Raw genomic sequence first — 19,580 nt, 5'->3', positions numbered from 1 at the left:
TGTTGATCTGGATCGACAGCCCAACGTTCTCTATTTGACTCCCTCCACATCTGCTAAAGCAACATCTGGAAACACCCACTTGACTTCTCTGAAGATATGAGAGCACCGAGCACCTGTGGCCCCTGTCTTCTAAAGAAGGAGAATGTTCTGGAGGGTTGTACCCTGCCCAGGTCCAGCAGAGCCACAGAGACTCAGTTGGTGCACTGAGATAGGGCCAACAAATCTGGATTTTTTTCTTAAGTCCCCGTGGATGAGGACCTGGTTAGAGTCTCACCATCCCTCAGCTTGTGTGGGAACAGGGTGGTAACTGATGAGCAAGGAAGACAGTTCCCTGAAGACACAGGCAGGGCCTTTGTTCATGAGGGCAGAGCCATGCTTATGCGTTTTGCCGACTGTGCCCCGAATGTAGCTGCCTGGGTCCCAACTGCACCTGCTAGGAGATGCCATTCACTCTCAAGTGCCCTAGATCCCACTTCCAGCTAGTTTCAGGGCTGCTGCCGCCTCACGGTAAGGCATACCAGAGGGAGGAGAGATGGCAGCAAGCCAGCTCTGGGCTCTAGTCCTGCCAAGGAACCTTTCTGCCTCTCACCCAGCCTTAGAACACAGTATTCCAATGCAAAGGCTTTCTGATGTGTGACTCTGGGTAGAAATCTCCACTGCTTTCCGCACTGGTGACTACAGCACTAAGACGCACCCGTGGCTATGGGGTCGCCTGAGGTGATGCTCAATGTGACGGTTGCCCTACCACACACGGTCTGCTGTTCAAGGAGCTCTGTGAGTGGCTTACACGTATTCTCCACCCCATTCCTATCAAGTCAGCTCTGTCATCTCCCCTTTCAGCTGGCGGGGCACGGCTCAGAGAAGCAACTTTTCTGAGGTCGGATCACATGGTGAACAGGTAGTGGAGTTTGTCCCAGAACGGGCTGGCCGGGCCCAGAACTCGGGCCGTCTGCTCCGCAACTCTGTGTACTCAACACAGTCCAACTTATGTCTGCCACCTTCTCAAATCAAAGAGAGAGGGACTGTGGGGGTCCCACGTCACCTAACACCCCAGGGACAGTGGAGTACAAAGTGACACTGTTTTGCGGCTGGGATGTTGGTCTGGGCCATCACTGCAAGGTTTTCCTGTCACAAGGATCCCAGTGCCTGGGACAGGGGTTGGCAGTTAGCGTTGTAGATGAAAGGCCTGAGGGACAAGGCAGATCTAAATTCAGGCCCCAGCTCCATCCTTCATCAGCACGATGCTGATAATCCCTATGAGAATCTATCAGAGAGTGGTAACTGCTCACTTGCACAACCAGAAGTGAATGTGGATCTTTTCTCTGCTCTTAGTCCTCTCCAGCCCTTCCCAGGCCTACGAGATCTTAAATGATCTGGTTTGGTTTGCTCCTCCAGAGTCATGTTCCTGGTACAGATACACTGACTTCCTGGCCTCTGTCAAACAAGCTAAGCCCGAGCTATCTGGTGAATAGTCCCATAGATCAGACCTTCTTCCACAGCAATGGCTTCTCTCCTGCTCACAGCAGCTCCCAGTCTTTCTCCCCAGCCACTCACTGACTCCTTGTGCTGCTTTAGTACATGTCCACACACACACATGCACGCACACACGCACATGCACACACACAAACATACACCGCATCAATCCATGTGAGAAAACAAAGCAGTGCAAAAGCTCAGGGCTCAGGGATGTTGACGGGAACACAGGGTGCTGGTTTGCACAGTATGTTCCTTCCAGTTCTATGAGGCAGTTGTCCTTTCTGTCGGGCTTGTTGCTATGTGCCTGGAGGAGAAGACTGACTGGTACACACATGCAGTCACTAGACAGATCTGAGCTGGGTGCAGGATATGCAGAAGGAAGCCTGCCCGGCGTATGGCGGGCACATAGAGCCTGGAGACAGCAGCAGGCGGTGGTTATTATTATCTCCTCTAGTCTCTTGTTTTGGAGAGGATTTTTGGACTCTCATACTACCTCCCCTGGCATGAGGAGGCCCCACAGTGTCCGCTCAGAGGACCTAAACAGAGTTCTGCTGCCGTTCTGCATTGATGCTGGCTGCACAGCTTGTGTCTGCAAGCACTTGGGAGTTGGCCATCAGCCTACATTCCAGAGAGTCAAGGCTGTACCTCGTAATCATCAAACATAAACAAATAAGCATGGTTTTAAAAAGGCCAAGAAATAAGACCAAAACGTTAATGATAGGGTATTTCCAGTGCCCAGGTCAAGTGATTTGTATCTTTAATCCGTGTGTCTGTATGCATGTTCGTGTGTCCTGGTGCATGTTCATGTGTGCTGGCTGGGTGATAACCTTGGGTGCCGAGCCTTAGGCCTCATTCCTAATTTTTTTCCCTTTGAGACAGGGTCTCTCGCTGGCCTGGAGCTTGCTAATTAAGTTAGGCTGGCCGGCCAGTAAGCTCTAGGGATCATCTGTCTGTTTCCCCAGCAGTGGGATTACAGTGTGTACTATCATACCCTGAATTTTTATGTGGGTTCTGAGGATCAAACCACGTCTTCATGCTTGGAGAGTGAGTGCCTGCCTGCCTGCCTGAGCCCTCCCCAGCCCTATTTCAACATTTACCATTTAAAAAGAAACATATTTAAAAGGGAAGAGTGCTGACAAGCGTCACTTAGGAGCACAGAGCCGGAAGATAAGGAGACAGGCAACGGGACAGAGTGAAGGATTTCTCCAGCTACGTGGCGATGGATCTTCCAAAAGTGCTTCTGTTAGCATGCCAACCTGGACATTCGTCATTTAGGTCACTTAGGGACGGGGGTGGGGGCACAAACACTTGCCGGAAGTGATGGCGGTTCAGACTGCTGCTGCTGCGGTGAGACCACCTTACTCTGCGTTTGCCAAACTGTTTAGTTCCTGATCAGATTATTTGGCCTATGGGATGGACGAGGACACTGACATCCAAGAAAACATGTCTCCTGATGCTAAACCTGCACAAGTCCATGAGCGGAAACTGCGTCATGGGTGTCATGACTCCCAGATCATGGGTCCCCTAAATTATATACCCCCCAACACCTTAGATGTCTAGTTCCTCTAAGAAATCGAAAGTTTCTGGAGTTTTCCATAGGAGCACAAGGTGTTGAGCCCATTTGGAGTTGTATCCGCCCTGTATAACTCCCTGCTCACCCCTGCTGGTAGCTCCCTGCTCATCCCTGATGACAGTTTCCTGTTCATCCGTGCTCTGGTATGGGTGATTGGTTTATGATTAGGTATGATCTGCTTGTGGGTGGATGGTGTTTCTACCCCTTTCACAGATACAGGACTTGAGGCTTGGCAAGACTCGTGAGGGTCATATGGAACGGAAATGACAGGGATGGGACTCAAAGCGGTGTCTTTGACTTTGTCTGGGCTCGTGAGAGGGAGCTTTGCAGGGAAGCGTTGTTCTGCTCCAGGTGCCCCTCTCTGAGTGGAGAGGGATCCAGTCCCCTTTACACCCAGAAGAGTCCCTGAGCTGTCTGAAGCTGGCACCCACCAGCGTGAGCCGGGGCATGAGGAATTAGCCTCAAAGGGGAAGAACAAATGGCTCTGGGAAGGAATGCCCCCGACCGTCAAGGGAAGTAGGTCTTCAGGATGGCCCTACCCCACACAAGCCACTGTGCTTCTGACCTCAGAGCCTGGGATGGCCATCGTCACACTTGACTGTCATCGCCACCGAGTGGCGTAGGACAGTAGGGATCATGTCCTACGCGCTGCAGCCGACACCTCATGGTGCGCAGGTGTCGGTGACTCAGCCAGGCTCTCGAGGAGCCAGCTGTGCACCTGGCACTCACATGAACGAAGAAAGGAAACAAGGAAAGCCAGCTCTTCCCGGCCGCGGCTGTCCTGGGAAAGGCAACCTCTCAATGCCCACATAGAAAGCTGTGAGCGGCTACTCACTGGCTTCGGCAATCCTGGCCTCATGACCACAAACGGAATGGCTGAAAACCCCTTTTCAATGACTTGACCCCCTCTGCTGCTCATTCTGTTACTCATTCTCAGGAGGCCCTTGGTCCTCTCCCCTCCCCCAACTATCTGCCATCTTACTCAAATCCTACCTCTTTCCTGGCTCCGTGCCTTTTTCCAGCTTCCTTGAACTAAGTGTTGTCTCTGCTGACACCCTGCCAATGGAGGCCTTGAGAAGCCCCTTCATCTTTTATTTATTTTTGGGACAGGGTCTTGCTATGTCGCCTCAAACCCACCATCCTCACACTTTAGCCTTCTGATTGCTTGTGCCCCCTCACCTGGCCTGAGAAGACACTTGAACGTGATCAGGAAGTTGGCTTTGGACAGAAGCTAGATGCCAGGACTTCGGAAGACGGCCCAGGTGTTCTAGCCTCCCCGTGCGCTGGCTGTGGGATCTTAGGCGAGTCACTTAATTCAGACCCTTCCTCTCTAGACGGGAGGAGGCGGTGTGTGTGCTCATAAGACCACTCACGCAGGAAAGAGTTAAAATGAAGCGGTCCTGAGTCTGACTAAGACTGGCCCTGGTTGGCATCTGAGGCACGGGCCTCAGCAGGGTTCCCTGTGTGAACTGATAAGGCCCACTGGGCACACACTTCGTCTTCAACCTACCGCTGCAGCCATGTTTTTCTTCCAGGAGGCTGTAATTTCAGTATGTCCCAGGCAGAGGTGGTCCATATGGCGACCCTTATTATAACCTCGGGCACTGGGTCCCTACTGTGCCTCCTGCCTGGTAGCGTTCTATGCCTAGCACAGTTTCTCTTGGGGAGCAGAGTGTGCCTGTTCTGCACGGCTGCACTGGGCGCAGCCTCTGGAACCTGGGGCTTGGTTAGAAGCCCTCTACCTCACTCCGCAGATCTTTGCTCCGCCAATCTTGCTTCCCATCCTTCCACTGCAGTGAATGCAGAGCTCCGCTCATGACCGTATCATGAGCCCTGTTAGCCACTCCCCAAACGTGGTGTGGTCCTGGAGACTCCCAACATGCCATTTGTGGGAAAGCTGCGAGGATTACGGGGTTCTGTGTGGGAGGGGTTCTCATTAGCACCTGGCAGCCCCCAGGGAGGTCTCCGAGAGGGCCAGTCATGGGTACGGATGCTCTCCAGCACACAGAATGATGTCGTCTCCTCTGCTTGGTGTGCATGCTCATTTAAGCATCATCCATGGTGCCTGTCTTCCCTTCGCAGGTCTACCTCCCTCTGGGAGCTTCTTGCACGGCAGTGGCATTTGTCTTATATGGGATCTTACACACAGCTGAGATCAAATCACCCAGGGACAGAGAAGACTGCCCATTCTGACTCTGTAGTGTTCATTTTACAGATGAACTAAGGAGGCTCAGGCAGGGTGAACGACTTTCTGGGCTCGCCCTGACCTATCCCTGTGCCTCATTTGGGGAACCACAGTAGGCTTGGCCTAGAGACTGCAGGGTGGCCTCATCCCTGAGGTTACATGGGCGGTTTCTCAAATTCAGTATGACCACAAAATGGGCTCCAGGCTCCTGAACCAGGGCCGGGATGAGCTGAGGCAGAGCAGAGGTCTGGCAGCCTTCTGTTTAGGCTTCCCCTTCATTCAGCAGGAGCCTGATGGGTTATTAATCAGACAGTCCCTGTGAAATCAATTAGAAGCTTGATGCCACAGTCTGTCAAATAAGTTGATCAGAGGTTGGGGACTTCAACACATGGCTCCACAGAAGAACCACAGACACGCCTATAGGGCATACTCCAGGTCTAGGGAGCACAAGTGGGCCCAGGCTCCTCCCTGGAGGACTCAGTGAACTGAGGGGACTGGCAGAGGTACAAGGGTATAAGAAGGGAGTGAGTCTTCAGAAGTCCCCTGTCGCCAGCCTTCTGGTAACCTTCTTTTTCTGCCAGGAGGAAATACAATCTCTCCTGGTCATCCTACCAGATGCTATGGGAAGATGTCCCTTTTCACGTGTCATTCAAGCGTATCTGGTCACCCCTCTGTCCCACCATCACTCTTTTTTACCTGTGTGTTCATATTTTAAGCCCCCACCGTGCTGTGACAAGCACTGTGTCTTGTGCTGGGGACCCTACAGTAACTGGATCACAGCGTGTCTCCCAGCTTCCTCTGCCATGACCATCTGAGGCAAGAGGTTGTTTTCTTTGCTCTCTTAGCACACAAGTAGGCACCTGGTGAGTATTTACTGATGATGAGAACCGCTGTGAGTTAGTGGGGGCCCCTAAGACGGAGGGTCTCAATGTAACCGCTGGAAAAGTCTGATAATGGAGGAGGGTGGGTTAGAGATGGCTGCCAAAGCTTTGATTATTCTCCCACTGGGAAGTGGGGTTCAATCCCTCTCCTCTTGGAGCTGGCTGGCCCATGACAACGTCAGTCCACAAACGAGAGCAGAATTGACACTAGGCCAGGTCTAGGCTAAACTTCTCAGAGGGTCAACGGCTTCTGTCTCAAATACCCTGGGACTCCGATGCACAGACTGAAGGACAATTATCCCATTCAGAGGATCATAAGCAGAGGTCCCGAGGCACTTTAGGGGTGCAGGAGTCCCACAGACAAGGGAAAGGTATGTAATGTGCGCTAAAGACGAGTTGATGCTATTAATACCACGTGGAGCAGGAGAGCCGAACATCCAAGTCCTTCCCTATCTCCTGACTTTCCTGTGAAGGACAAACTGCACATTGCCTTTGTCACTAAATTGGGAGGCATTTGTCATGTAGCAGTGACAACTGGGACCAGAAATCATGATTGTTTTCAGGGGTGCAAATGCACAAGGTGTAGGTCCACTAGTGAGCGGTAGGGTGGTAGTTTGGGGGGGATGTACCTGACCCCGAGGACTGTGCCTCTCGATGTGAACGGCCTGTCACATTCTCAGGACACCGGGTCACATGTTTACAAAGCAGTGAGGGGACAGACCCTGTCCTCTTCCTTCCTCTGTTGGGTAGGGACTCATGGCTACTTTCTCAATGACTTATTCCTTCACAGAGTTGACACAGGGGAGCAGAGCTTTATGAACATACAAGAAATACCTCTGACAGTGTGGTTGCTCGATGCCAGGCAGTGTATGTGTGTCTCTTACGATTGCTTCTTTCCAACCTTTTGGAAAAAGATAATTTTTATCCTAATCTGTCAAGGAAGAAGCCAAAGCTTGGGGATATTGAATAACTTGCTCAGCCAGCCGATGTGTTTAATGTACAGGTCTCGTGTGGCTGAAGATAGCTATGGATCACCCAATGAGGCCAACATTAACATGCAGAATTCTCATGGCGTCGTCGAGCAGGGTTGGTAATGCTCTTAGTTTGGGGGCTATCTGTAGATGCACAGAGCTCTGGGGTCACAGAGGAAGCCTCTTCAGCTGTTCAGCTGGGCTGCAGGAGTAAGTAGGACTCAGCTAGACCAAGAGGTGAAGAGGGCACCTCCAGTGGGCGTGCAAGACCCGTGCATAAGTCTGAAAGAGCACAGACTTGGAGAAGGCTTACATGCATGTCCTCAATATTAAATACATGCACTCTAACTATATATAATGATGGTGTGGTGTTGATGGATTATGAGAGGGTGTGCATGCCCGTATGTGCCTTTTGGCAGATCGAGGTGGTATTTTTCTTCTTGCTTATCTTATTTGCTAGCTCTCTATGGTGGATATTAATTATCTGAATGATAATGACAGATGAAAGCCAAGTTTCACTCATTCTAAGCAATGGAGACAGGAGGACAGAGGATTGGCGAGGCAGGCACGTTCTAGCCGATGGGCAGGGGAGGGGAGGTAGGACAATCTTTACATCACATATTGACCATCTGGGACACTTCTCTCGGTGCCCCTCTCCTGCCTCTCTTCCCCTTGAGGAACTTACAGACTCACGCGAAAAGGTCCTACTTTGCTCCCCAAACAAACACCCAAGCAGAGAACAGCCTCCATGATCCATGCAGATAACCAAAGTCACGGATTGGCTGCTGGTCTCCATCAGCCATGCCCCACTCGATAAATACTCAAGATAACAGAGACTTGACTGGCTACCCGGGATGGGATGATAACAGTTTGTCCACCCTGTGATTGATGTGAGTGAGAGAGATTTCAAAGGATGTGGATGGACAGACATGGTAATAAAAAAAAGACACCGGCCGGGGTGGGTCCTGGTAGGCTCACATCTCTGACAAACTCGGGTTTGGAAAAATGGTTCCACAAGTACAAAATGTGACCAAAGGGTTGTGATTTTTCTCTTGCAGATCCCACATTCTCAATGTGCTGATGCTGCCATCATGATTGTCGGGGGTCAGCAGAGGAGGGTGGGTGTAACTTTTGTGTGTAGGCTAATTTCCCTTCCTCGGGCGTGGTTTGGCTTTGTGCTCTTCACGAAGAACAGGAGTTTGGGAAGGGAAAACCTATGTGTGCCATTTCTGTGTGTGTGTGAGTGAGTGAGAGAGAGAGGGAGAGAGGGAGAGAGGGAGAGAGGGAGAGAGAGAGAGAGAGNATTTTTATTTTGTTCTGATGGCTTTTATTGAGTTTTTTAAAAGTTTTATTTGCTTTCTTTTCTTGTTTTGAGTGAGTGAGAGAGAGAGGGAGAGAGGGAGAGAGGGAGAGAGGGAGAGAGAGAGAGAGAGAGAGAGAGAGAGAGAGAGAGGTGGTGGAGGAGGAGATTTGCTGGACCAGCCTGGAATGTGTCATCTATGATTTAGAGAGCAGAGAGAGAGGCGTGCCCAAAGCGCTCTGCTCGGGCGTTAGAGTGACAGATGATCTGATTCTCTTTTTATCTTCCTATGATGTCTTAAGTGGTCGCATGGTTTTTATAAACACACACACATGTGCACATGCACGCGCGCGCGCGCACACACACACACACACACACACCCCGTTTAGAAAACAGTGGCTAAGCACGGTGGAGGAAGATGGCGGCAGGCCTGAGCTGAAGGAAACAGCCCATGGCAAATGCTGCAGGAAGGGAATGAGCCGCAGGCTAACAGTACTGGACGGAGGGTCTGGTACCCTGAGTTTGAGTCCCAGTTATGCATTGTGCCAGCCTCCTGTGCCTCCTGTGTGACCCGAGCTGGCCACAGAGCCACTGATTCTCACCTTCCCGAACTCCTGAATGAGGACATCATGCGATGTATGCAGAATACGTGGAAGCACCACATGCAAGCCTGTGCTAGTGATGCTAATGGAAACCCTTGGGGACTATCTGGGTACAGAAGGACCAACAGACCAGGAAGCAAGAAGGGAAGGGGAGACTGACCTTCACAGAGTCCTTTCATAGTCCAGACGGTCGGATGCTAGCCATAGAGCAATGAAATCACATACAACTGGCTGAGCTAAGGACCCAGTCGAAATGGAACCGGGTGCCTGCCTTGTCTATACTTGGCCTACCTCCTTTGCACGCTTCTTGCCTACTTTTACAAAAGCCTTACCTAACTCGCTGCATTGCCATTGTGAAGACAAGGCAAGCAACGTCCATGAGCTGATCAACTTGACCAATGTCATACCTTTAGGAAGCAGCAGGCTAGCGCTGGACCTCGGCTCTGGTGAATTCTAGAATCCCAGCCTTCCCCAGCTCTCTCCTACCACTGGAGAGTCCCAGCCCAAGACACGGCATTTCATATCAGCTTCTCCAAAGAGACAGGGGGTAGAGACACAGTCCCTAGTGCCCTGGCCACCAACAGGCCCTAGACCCTGGTCTGTCTGCCCTCTTGCCACCCAGCCCACCCATGCCCTCCCAGCCTTGGTCCACTGGGACCCACCTGGTCTCCAGTGGGATGTTACTGTTGAGCAGCCAGTTGTCCTGGGCATGGGTTGGCTCCTGGGCGCTGCCTGCCGGGGGCTCCCCGGAGAGTGAGTGGTCTGTGGGTGCCGGGCTGGGGTTGCTCCTGGGGGTGAAGTTGCCCCTGTTCAAGGAGTTGATGGAGGCCGCATGGTGCTGGTTGGGGGTATGGGCGTGGGGGAGTGGTGGCGGTGGCGTCCGGAGCCGAGGGTGGTTCTGCAGGCCGCTGGGGTGATCTGGGGGAACAAGCAGTCATGGTCAATGGGCAGCTGGCTGGGCGCCACCCCTGGTGGGAAGAACAGCCACAGAGCACTGAATAAGACCGCAGGGGTGAGAATGAATGTGCCTGGCACTAGCAAATTACACGTTAAATCATTCAGTCAAATTTGTAGTCCACAGGTACTTCTAAGTTCCTTCCGTTCTACATGTGTGTTGGGGCAAAAAACAAATAAAAATGCCCAACCCACACACTGCTTTAGGAGAGTAATAAGAAACAAGACCACGAGAGCAACAGAGAGAGAGAGCAGACGTGAGCATGTGAGAGTCTAGCCGCCCATGCCAACGACCTGATTCCTGTCCGCAACTTCACTTTTTGTCTCTCAGACTTTGGTGGGTTTTGTCTTTAGAGTATAGTCTCATACCTGTGGCCTCCTCAGCTGGGAGTGTGTCTGAGACGGAAGTTCTGGTGCCCTGACCCAGACTTACTGATCCAAGAATTGGGCTAAGGGCCCAGGAATCTGACTTTACAGAGCGTCCCAATGACTGACCCACGCTTCAGTCTGAGAGTCACCAACCCTGGGAACGGCGCACGGTAAATGAAGATAAATGTGTGCAATGTGCAGGTATCTGGTGAGCAGACTCTTCTAAGAACACAGAGCCAGGCCAGAGGTGACGTCTGTAGGAAGCACAGGTACCCACGGAGGTCTAGACCAGATGGCCTCCAGGAGAAGATGACATTGGGGAAGAGTGAGCCGGGCTGTGTCTGGATGATTCAGAACTACCAGCATACTTACCGAGCACACGCCATGTGCCAAATGCTGTTCTGAGCCCCCACACCGATGAGGAGGTATAGAAATCCTTTATTTAGTTCCCCTCAGTTACTCAGAGCAATGGGTATTGTTCTTACTGAGATGTAGGCAGAAAACCAGGTCTCGGGGTAGATGATTCGAGTTCTCATGGGAATGTGGTAAGGCTAACGAATCAGGCAAACAGAAATTGCTGTCGTGATGACAGACAGGCCTGCGGGAGACCTAAGCCACTCACAGAGGCCTCAGCTCACGGAGCTGAGCAGTGTGACAGAACAGGAAGTTGGGGGATTGGGGTCCTGTCTAGATTCTATCACTTGCTAAACATAGAATCCCAGGTGAGTTGCCTCTTCGAGCCTCAGTTTTCTCATCTGTGGAATGGGAAAGTGCCTTTGGGACTGAGATGAGAGTGTTCCAAATGTTGACAACCTTGGCCGTCAATGGGAAGGAAATCCGCTAAGGGAGGATGTCTCATCTCTCTCTGTTTCTTAAGCATCTAACACAGATTATTGTAGTCCACGGCCAGAGGTAGTGGAAGTGCCCTTAGAGAGGAGTGTGGTGTCTGGGCTGGAACATGCTGGCCTAAAGCAAGATGTTTGCTCTGTGTCTGAGCAGGGACACCTGCCTCAGTAACTGTTTAGAAGCTCTGGATCATTGTAAAACTCGGTGGCAGTTCCAGTCCATACTTCCTTTCTATAGATCCCATTTTGGTCCATTAGGCCACATATGAGCTACTGTGGTTTACTAACACCAGCTTCAATGAAGGCCACTAGAGTATCTAAGTTTTGCCAGTCTGTTTTTCCAGAGACAGCTCATGGCTCTTCTAAAAAGCTCCTTGGGTATATTTGGTAACTCATGCATATAATCCCAGAAGAAGGCTGAGACAGGAGGATTGTCTCATAGGAATCTGAAGTCAACCTGGGCTACACAGAATGATCTGTGATAGTGAGACAAGTAAGTAAATGTTTGCGGTTGCCATGGTTCTCAAATATCATCTTTCATTTAACAGGTGCAGAAACCCTGAGCACCGGTGTCTCTGCTGACTGTCCCCATCCCGAGATCCCATGGCGGTGGCCTGCCAGTGCTGAGTAGAGGAGCAGATCACAGAAAGGGACTGGGCCTTGCTGGCCCACAGCTCTGAGTTCAAATTCTGTCTCTTCCACTTACAAGCTTGATGGAGGAAGGACATTGGTTAATAATAAAGAAACTGCCTCGGCCCTCATAGGACAGAAAATTAGGTAGGCGGAGTAGACAGAAGAGAATGCTGGGAAAAAGAAGCTGAGTCAGAGAGTCGCCATGATTCTCCCGCTCCAGACAGACGCAGGTTAAGATTCTCCCTGGTAAGCCAGCTCATGGGCTACACAGAATATTAGAAATGGGTTAGAACAATATGTAAGAGCTAGCCAATAAGAAGCTGGAACTAGCCGGGCCAGGCAGTGTTTGAAAGAATACAGTTTCCATGTAATTATTTCTGGGTATAAACTAGCCATGTGGGTGGCTGGGTGCCGGGGACGCAGCCCCGCCGCTCATAATGCAACAGGATGGCGCCCAACGTGGGGCTAGAACTCACGACCCTGAGATTAAGAGTCTCATGCTCTACCGACTGGGCGCCATCTGTTGAAATAGGAACGGTGGGGCTGCGTCCCCAACACCCCGGCCGCTTGGCTAGCTCATGCCCGAAATAACAACACACAAACTGTATTCATTTAAAGACTGCTTGGCCCATGAACTCTAGCCCTTACAGGCTAATTCTCGCACCTGGACTAGCCCATTTCTAATAATGCGTGTAAGCACCCCAAGGTGCGCTTACCGGGAAGATTCTAGCCTCTGTCCATGCTGGGAGAGTGGAGCATGGTGTCTGTGCTCCAGAGTCTCTCCGGGAGCAGAGCAGAGTCTGACCTCACTTCCTCTTCCGCCCAGAATTCTATTCTGTTTATTCCACCCACCTATGTTCTAAGCTATGAGGCCAAGCAGTTGGTTTATTATAATTAACCAATTACCTTCCTCCATCACAAGCTGTGACTGTGGGACGGGCAAGATGTTTCCTGCTTTCCATGCATGTTTTGATACGTGTGCATGCATGTGTGTGTGCACACATACACACACACCATGGCATAAGCATGTGTGCACACATACATGCATACACACACTGTGGCATAAATGTACACACACATATGTATAGACATACACATATATGTGTGCTCATACACAGGTACCCCATAAATAAATGTAAAAAATTTTAATGTATAATTTAAAAAAGAACCTATGATGTCTAACAAGTTGCTGAACTTCTCGAGTCATAGTTTCCTGGGGAATTCTTTCTAGAGACAATGGCCACCGAATATGGTTGTTTTGAGATTTGAATAAGATGCTTTATGTCAGTGCTCAGCACAGTGCCTGGCATACAGCATTTTAACTACATAGTAACTATTTACTTTCCAGTGCTGCTGGCTAAACCCTGGGCCCCACGTGTTGGCAAACGCTCTGCTATAGGTCTACACTCTAGTCCTGCAAACAGCAGCTGCTGGTCCACAGCAATGCTAAAGGAACATGAATGTATCGCCAACCCATAAAGCATTAGATGTCACCATGGGGCTGAGTCTTCAGCATTTGCAACAGAAGTTCTAAAACAAAAGAAGTGAAGAGGGAGGACAGGAAAATGCCCAGCAGAAGGGCAGTGCCCTTCTCCTATGCCTGACGGATCCGGCTGTGACCAGTCCACTAGCTCCTGGGAGCCAGAAAAGTACCCGGAGCTCAACACAGATCAGGAAGTAACCGGAATGGATGGCCCTGTCCCTCGAGTGAGCAGCCTAGGGCTTCAGGTTTTCAAAGAGAAAGGCTGTTGGATGCATTCAACAAGTTTCTCAGGGCAAACACCAAATCTGTTTGTCCTGGGCTCACCGTGGACCCTGGGGGTCCCTATGGTTGGTTCAGGGGCTGATGGGTTCTCAGATGAAGATGTGCATCCCCAACCCCGACAAGCATCAGTTTCATGGGTGGCTGGTTAAGAAGAGTACAGAGCAGGGCCCAGGGGTCTTGCAGAGCAGGTGCTGCTTCAGCCCTGGTTCTGACAGGTGATGTGACATTAGGGCAAGTCACCACTTTCCCAGCCTCTAGCTACTACTTACTTAGCAAATGTGCATGCATCAAAAGTGCATGCATCAAAAATGTGCAATAAAAGAGGGAGAGATGGTGGTCTTTTATAAGTTCAAAATAAAGATTCACAAGCATGATCAACTTGGAAATGCCCAACCTAGTTAGACAGCACCCACTGAGAGAACTGTGTGCGGCCTCATCATACAAATATGCATTGAGGACTTACCAAGTAACAGACGCTAAAGGCTTTACTTAGGAAACCCTGCAACAGCTCCAAAAAGAAAAGGCTATTGTTAATCTTCACAGAAAGATCAAGTAACTTGCCCACATTTATGCGACGGAGGGAGCCAGAATTTGAACTTCAGCAGATTGGCTCCAAGGCTGTCGTGTGAAATCCTTCACTCACGCTCATCAAGGGAGCCAGGACAAGCCAATCACACCCAACAATATCTGCCATACAGGGTGTATGTCACCTTGTACTCCAGCTCCTCCAGAGCATCCTGGAGGCACAGAGGTGGAGGCTTGACTCGAGCCCCTGGGCTCTAGGAAGACTGCAGGAGAGGCGAGGTCCAGATTGTGTTTGGGGGGCACTCCAGGCAGAAAGTGATGAGTGTGCACGGTGATAGAAGCCAGCGTGGGTGCTGGGGACACACTCTGTCAACAGTGTGAGTGGCTGTGAGGGGCGATGGTGGTGGGTGAGGTAGGGACAATGAGTCAGGCCGAGGTGGTGGCTGCCTGGAGGGAAGAGGATAGAAAACCTGGTCATCATTGGAAGGGTAGGGGCTGGCGCTGGGGCCACTTTAGCACTGAGACTGGCTGAAGATGAGGCAGGGGTGGGAGGTAGAGGACCAAGCATGGCCCAGGTCAATGGCAGATGCCTTCTTAGGAAATGAGTTGCAGTTGAGCAGGCCACGCTCATGAGAGAAGAAGCATAAACTTTCATAGCTTTGGCTCAGCCACGAGACTCAAGCGCTGAAATCTAAGAACATCAGATGGCTCCAAGAAACGGTTCCAGGCCAGGTGCCCGCACACACCAACTCTGCCAGACCGCAGACAGGTAGGTGCCCAAGGCTCTCTTTGCGCTGGAGTTAATGATGACCCCAGTGGGCACGGCAGTCATTAATCAGGCCCTGAAGACTGTCAGATACGGAAGACGATGGTATTTAATTATCATAAAACACAAAAACTCCAGTTGCCCGAGCATGCCAACAGAAAGAATTATTTGGCTTCCATTAAAATGCCATTGACCACCACTGGCTCGGGGTGGTGATGTAGAGGCGCTGAGACTTCTGCTAATGAGCCTTGGCCTGCAGGACCAATTTAGAGAGGCCGGGGAGCTCTTCGTCAGCGCAGCCGCAGCGGCATCTGACGGCCCCCGCTGCTAATCTCAGTTCGGCCTCCACGGTTTATTTAACTTGAGTTCCACCTTCTGTCACCTGGCAAAGGCACGAGACAGTAACTGGCAAACTGTAAGATCCCAAGCAAGGGTCAGAGAGAACTGCCATGGACCCTGATCTAAAAGCGAGCCCTGGTGTGAGCGGGAGGTGAGGGGTAGATCTCTGGGGCATGGTTTCCCTTCGTTCATTTTCTCCTCTTGTGAAATGCTTGCTGCTCACTTTCACTGACGTGGCAGACAGGAATTCTCAGTCGTAGCTGGTCTGACACACTAGATGGATGGACTTAGAGAGAGGGACGGGCCCTGGAGGTGGGGGGGGCCCTGCAGAACTTCCCTTGCTGGGAGTAACCAGACTGGAGGTTGCAAGATGGCTGCTTTACTTTTCTCACTGATATGAGGCAGAGCGAAACCCCAGACTGTGGCAATGCTCGGCGTCGTTCAGGTCGGAACAGTGAGGCAGCACACACCAACGCTCCACTGCCTGATACAGAGACTCCTACGAGGGGGCTGGAAATGAGGAAGGGGTGTTTCTCAGAGTCTGAGCGGCTGCCCTGGCAGAACAAAGTTAGGAAAGCTGATGGATTCAGACTGGTGAGCCCATCCTTGGGACATGCGCCGCGGCGGCACTGGGAGGGTCGACAGCTACTTTACTGCTTGCTCTGAGCTCTAGACCGTCCTCTGCCCTTCTCTGACCCTTGAAGACAGATGCCTGAGATTCCCTTGTCCCTGAGCTGAATTCCAAGACTGGATTATAGGTCTCAGGTGAACCTGTGATAATTTGCTCGCAAACATCTGGTTATAAAAGATACCCCAGCATGCTGTGCGTGGGATATACTGTATTGGCCAGGTATCAAATACGGTGAAAGCGAAGAACGGGCTGCTTCCTGCTTCCATGCCTCTTGCAGGCTTCCCTCTTGATTTGTGAGTCCTGCTGTCAACAGAGGCCAGCTGGGCAGGGTTTCTGCAGCAAAACTGTCACAAATTTGTTGGAAAAGGCCAGCTGAAGCCGGAAGCAGTGGTGGTGGGGTGTCATTTCTGGGTGCACACATTCCTTCGACTTAAATCTACGTCTACCTCGAGGCTGAGTTTGTTCTGGGAGAGCTTTCTGGCTGTCAGGCGAGCTGTCCCTTCCTGTCGCTGTCACCTTTGCAGCCTTTTCAAAAACGGTCTGTCCCATAAACAGTCAGGTCAAGGCCTGAATCAACAAAGGCCGCAGCTGATAGGTAAGGCAGGAGGGAGTGTGTGTGTGCGTGTGTGTGTGCGTCCACGCAAGAGTGCCTGTGTGTGTTCAGCAGGAGGGTGTGCTGGAACGGATACACAGCCCGTGGAGCACAGAGCACAAGAACGCGGGCGGTCCACTGTCAGTCTCTGCGATAGGTAGAGACGGCCGAGGGGAGGCTCCCAGACAGAATCATCTCAAACACTGGAGGGTGACCCTCTGCTGGGCTAGTCAGCGTTTCCCTGACTTCCTGAGGTATGGAATCTGAGGTCTCAGAACAGGAGGAGGAGCAATCCTGTCAGCCTGGAAAAGGGAGAGCTTAAGGACAGTGTGAGCATGTCTCGAAGCCTGCTAAGAGCTTAGGACTAGTTTTCCAAGCCTCACGGATTTGTTCATACAGTCTACACGCCAGGAAGTTAAATGCCCAGTTATACCCCATGTAGCAGAGTTCTAGACTAAAGAACTTCTCAGTATGGCTACTAACTCACTCATGACTTTGGATGGGCCTCAATTTGTGCATCAGGAAAATGGGATTCCTCCATTCAACAGAGGATCTCTGGTAGTCTCTGCCAGGCTCTGCCAGTCTGAGTCCTAGTGATATCCCTTTGCTCCTCTTAGGGAATGTCCTAGAAAGAAGACAGCTGGATGGGTGCTCCTGCTGCCCTCAAACAGACTGAGCTTGGAAGAGGAGTGGATTGTCTCCATGGAGACTTCAACAGGGGTAAATCCAGACCATGCCAGAGAAGAACAAGAAGTCTTCTAGGGAAGGTTCCATGGTCAAGTTCATCTGAGACCCCTCAAGCAGCTGTTTCAGCCACAGCTTTTCATGTACTGCTCTGATTGGAAGGTCATGTCGCCTGCATTATCATGTTGACTCAAATTAGAAGCTGCCCCTTCCAAGTTTTCTGTGACTCCCTTCTCCCTTCTTTGAGGTGGAGGCTCGTCCTTCAGGTTCTTAAGCCTCCATAACTCACTAAGTCATCCCCAGAGTCTTAGAGCCCACTGGAACAGAGAGTTTGATGGAAGGTGGCTCACTACACACTTGTGATAAGGGCAGTATGTAGGAGAGGGGAGATTTGAACCTGAAGCTGTTCTGCCTTAATCGTGGCAATTACACACCCCATGAGCCTCTTCTGGGTTCTTGTGCCCTTGCAGTCAACCCATTGCTGTCACCGAGGTGTGCCAGCGTCTATCACAAGATAAGGCCATTTCTTCAGCATGTACTGATGGAAGTAAAGGGCAGGGAGAGAAGGGAACATAATGAAGGCGATTTTTCCTCCTGAGGATGCTCTCTGGGTAAAGAGCATTAGAAAAATGACCCGATAAACTGCCCTGACCTTCAGCACTGGGGTCTGTTTTTATGACACAGGTGTTCCCTTCAGGAGCTCGGACAGCCAAGCTTTCATTCTATATTATTTATTATACAGTCCTACCTGCTGCTGAAAACATAACGCATTTACAGCCACCTCGGTTGTCAGCTTGTGCTCCCTGTGCAGTTTGAAGACTGTCAGACCGAGTGGAAAGAAAGCATTGGTGTTCCTGAAATACCTAAAACCCTCTGTGTTTCCCAACAGCCGGCAACAGCGCTCGGGTGCAGAAGCCTGCAGTGTTGTGGACCCCCAAAAGGAGAGTCATGGTATAAAAGAAATACCACCAAGAAATGGATACTTTTTGTGTTTTCAGGATTGGGAACCTGCAGTTCTGTGTGGTTTGGTGGCTAACCCAGTGTCCATGCACAGAGACCCAAGCCTGACTTCAGAGGCCACCCAGCGGCCACCCCAGGCTCTTCAGAGCTGAATATGAAACCTGTGAGTCCCAAACACTGTAGTATCCAACCCCATCAAGTCTCAACACAGCACGGTGGTATCCTGCTCATGCGACGGGCACCTTTCTCCTCCAGACGCTAACACACTTCTTGATGGGAGAGGAAGCTGAAGGCATCAGCTAATCACCCTGACCAGAGCGGTGCTCGCTATCACTCGGAACCCCACCACAGCTGGGCTTTCTTTCCGATACACATTCCGGAGATTGGGGGCAGGCTTTCTAGTCGTTGACGTCCAAAGCCTGGTCACACTGGAAACAGGAGACATTATCGTCCTCCCGTAGCCCTCTGCCAAGTGCCTGACTCTGTCCCTAGGCCACAGAAATGTATTACTCATACCTATGATGGCCTCCAAGCATTAGAAGGAAGACCGATTTTCTGTTAAGCGTCTTCGGTGCCAAGTGTCTCTGAGGCAGCAGGAGGGAAACATGGCTCTGTGTTAGGAGGGCGGCCTGAAATCGACACAGCCGTGGACTCACACATGTGACGGAACTCACCTTGTGCACCCCCTTACTAGTATGAAATACGGAGATTCCAGTCCAGCGTCCACAGAAAGAGCTAAGGAAATACACGGCCCACAGCACTTGTCCTCTATTTTAGCTACATCTATCATGTATTCCAGAAGGGGAAACTGAGGCACACACAGGCACAATCCGCTCTTGCATCATTGCTACTCAGTGCCAAGACACAACTGCCACGCGTCTTTAGTTTCACCTGCCTGTCCTGGCGAGGGCCACGGCACACTCCCCGCAGGTAACCCTCCTGTTTGCGTCACCTGGCCGTCAGGACGGACCCTGTTGATGCTGTTGTCATTGTTTGTATTTGAGAGTGCTCTCTGGTAGACACCCTCCCGGGCAGTGATTGGGGGTTCTTTGCCCTTTGACAACCATAGCATCCTGGACTGCTTCACCCTGGTACATCTTGAAGGTGACAGATTGGCTAGAGGTATGAGAAGCCAGAACAGGATGGCGGGCCATGTGAGCACCGTGACTTCACCTCCAGCGGCCTCAGGTTGAAATCTCATCTTCCCTGTTACACACTGGCCACACCACAAGTCCCTTTCCGGTCCCTGTTTCCCACGTCAGCAAGGTTCCTGGTGCCGTGAACTTGATTTCCATGCAGAAGGCGTCCACCTGGGCTCATTCCCCAAGCGGATTCTTTTCTTTCGGCTGTGGAATATTTTATTTTTCCAATTTCACAATCTACTTATGTTAAAAAACGGAAGGGGAAGAAATCCAATCAGCCCGGCTCAGGTTTGCGAAACAAATAATGCAGCCAGCACAGAACCTTAATCAAACAGTGATATTCACAGCCACAGCGATGAGAGCTCTGCCTAATTTAAAGCGCTCAGG

At 51.1% G+C, this 19,580-nt stretch overlaps 1 protein-coding gene across 9 annotated transcripts in view; it reads right to left on the bottom strand.

The window, feature by feature from the left end:
• Positions 1-19,580, bottom strand: part of Tenm4 (teneurin transmembrane protein 4) — a 652,091-nt gene that overhangs the window by 180,669 nt on the left and 451,842 nt on the right. For all 9 annotated transcript variants that reach the window (XM_050154435.1, XM_050154436.1, XM_050154432.1 and 6 more), the window contains one exon: positions 9,651-9,906. In XM_050154435.1, the coding sequence (XP_050010392.1) occupies positions 9,651-9,906 (256 nt within the window). The remainder of the gene's footprint in view (positions 1-9,650; positions 9,907-19,580) is intronic.

This window comes from Alexandromys fortis, unplaced genomic scaffold, assembly GCF_014885135.2.
Source record: "Alexandromys fortis isolate MF-2015 unplaced genomic scaffold, M_Fortis_MF-2015_v1.1 scaffold_77, whole genome shotgun sequence".
Lineage (NCBI taxonomy): Eukaryota > Metazoa > Chordata > Mammalia > Rodentia > Cricetidae > Alexandromys > Alexandromys fortis.
Note: the sequence above shows the minus strand (reverse complement) of the source record. Positions and strands in the feature narration are given on the sequence as shown.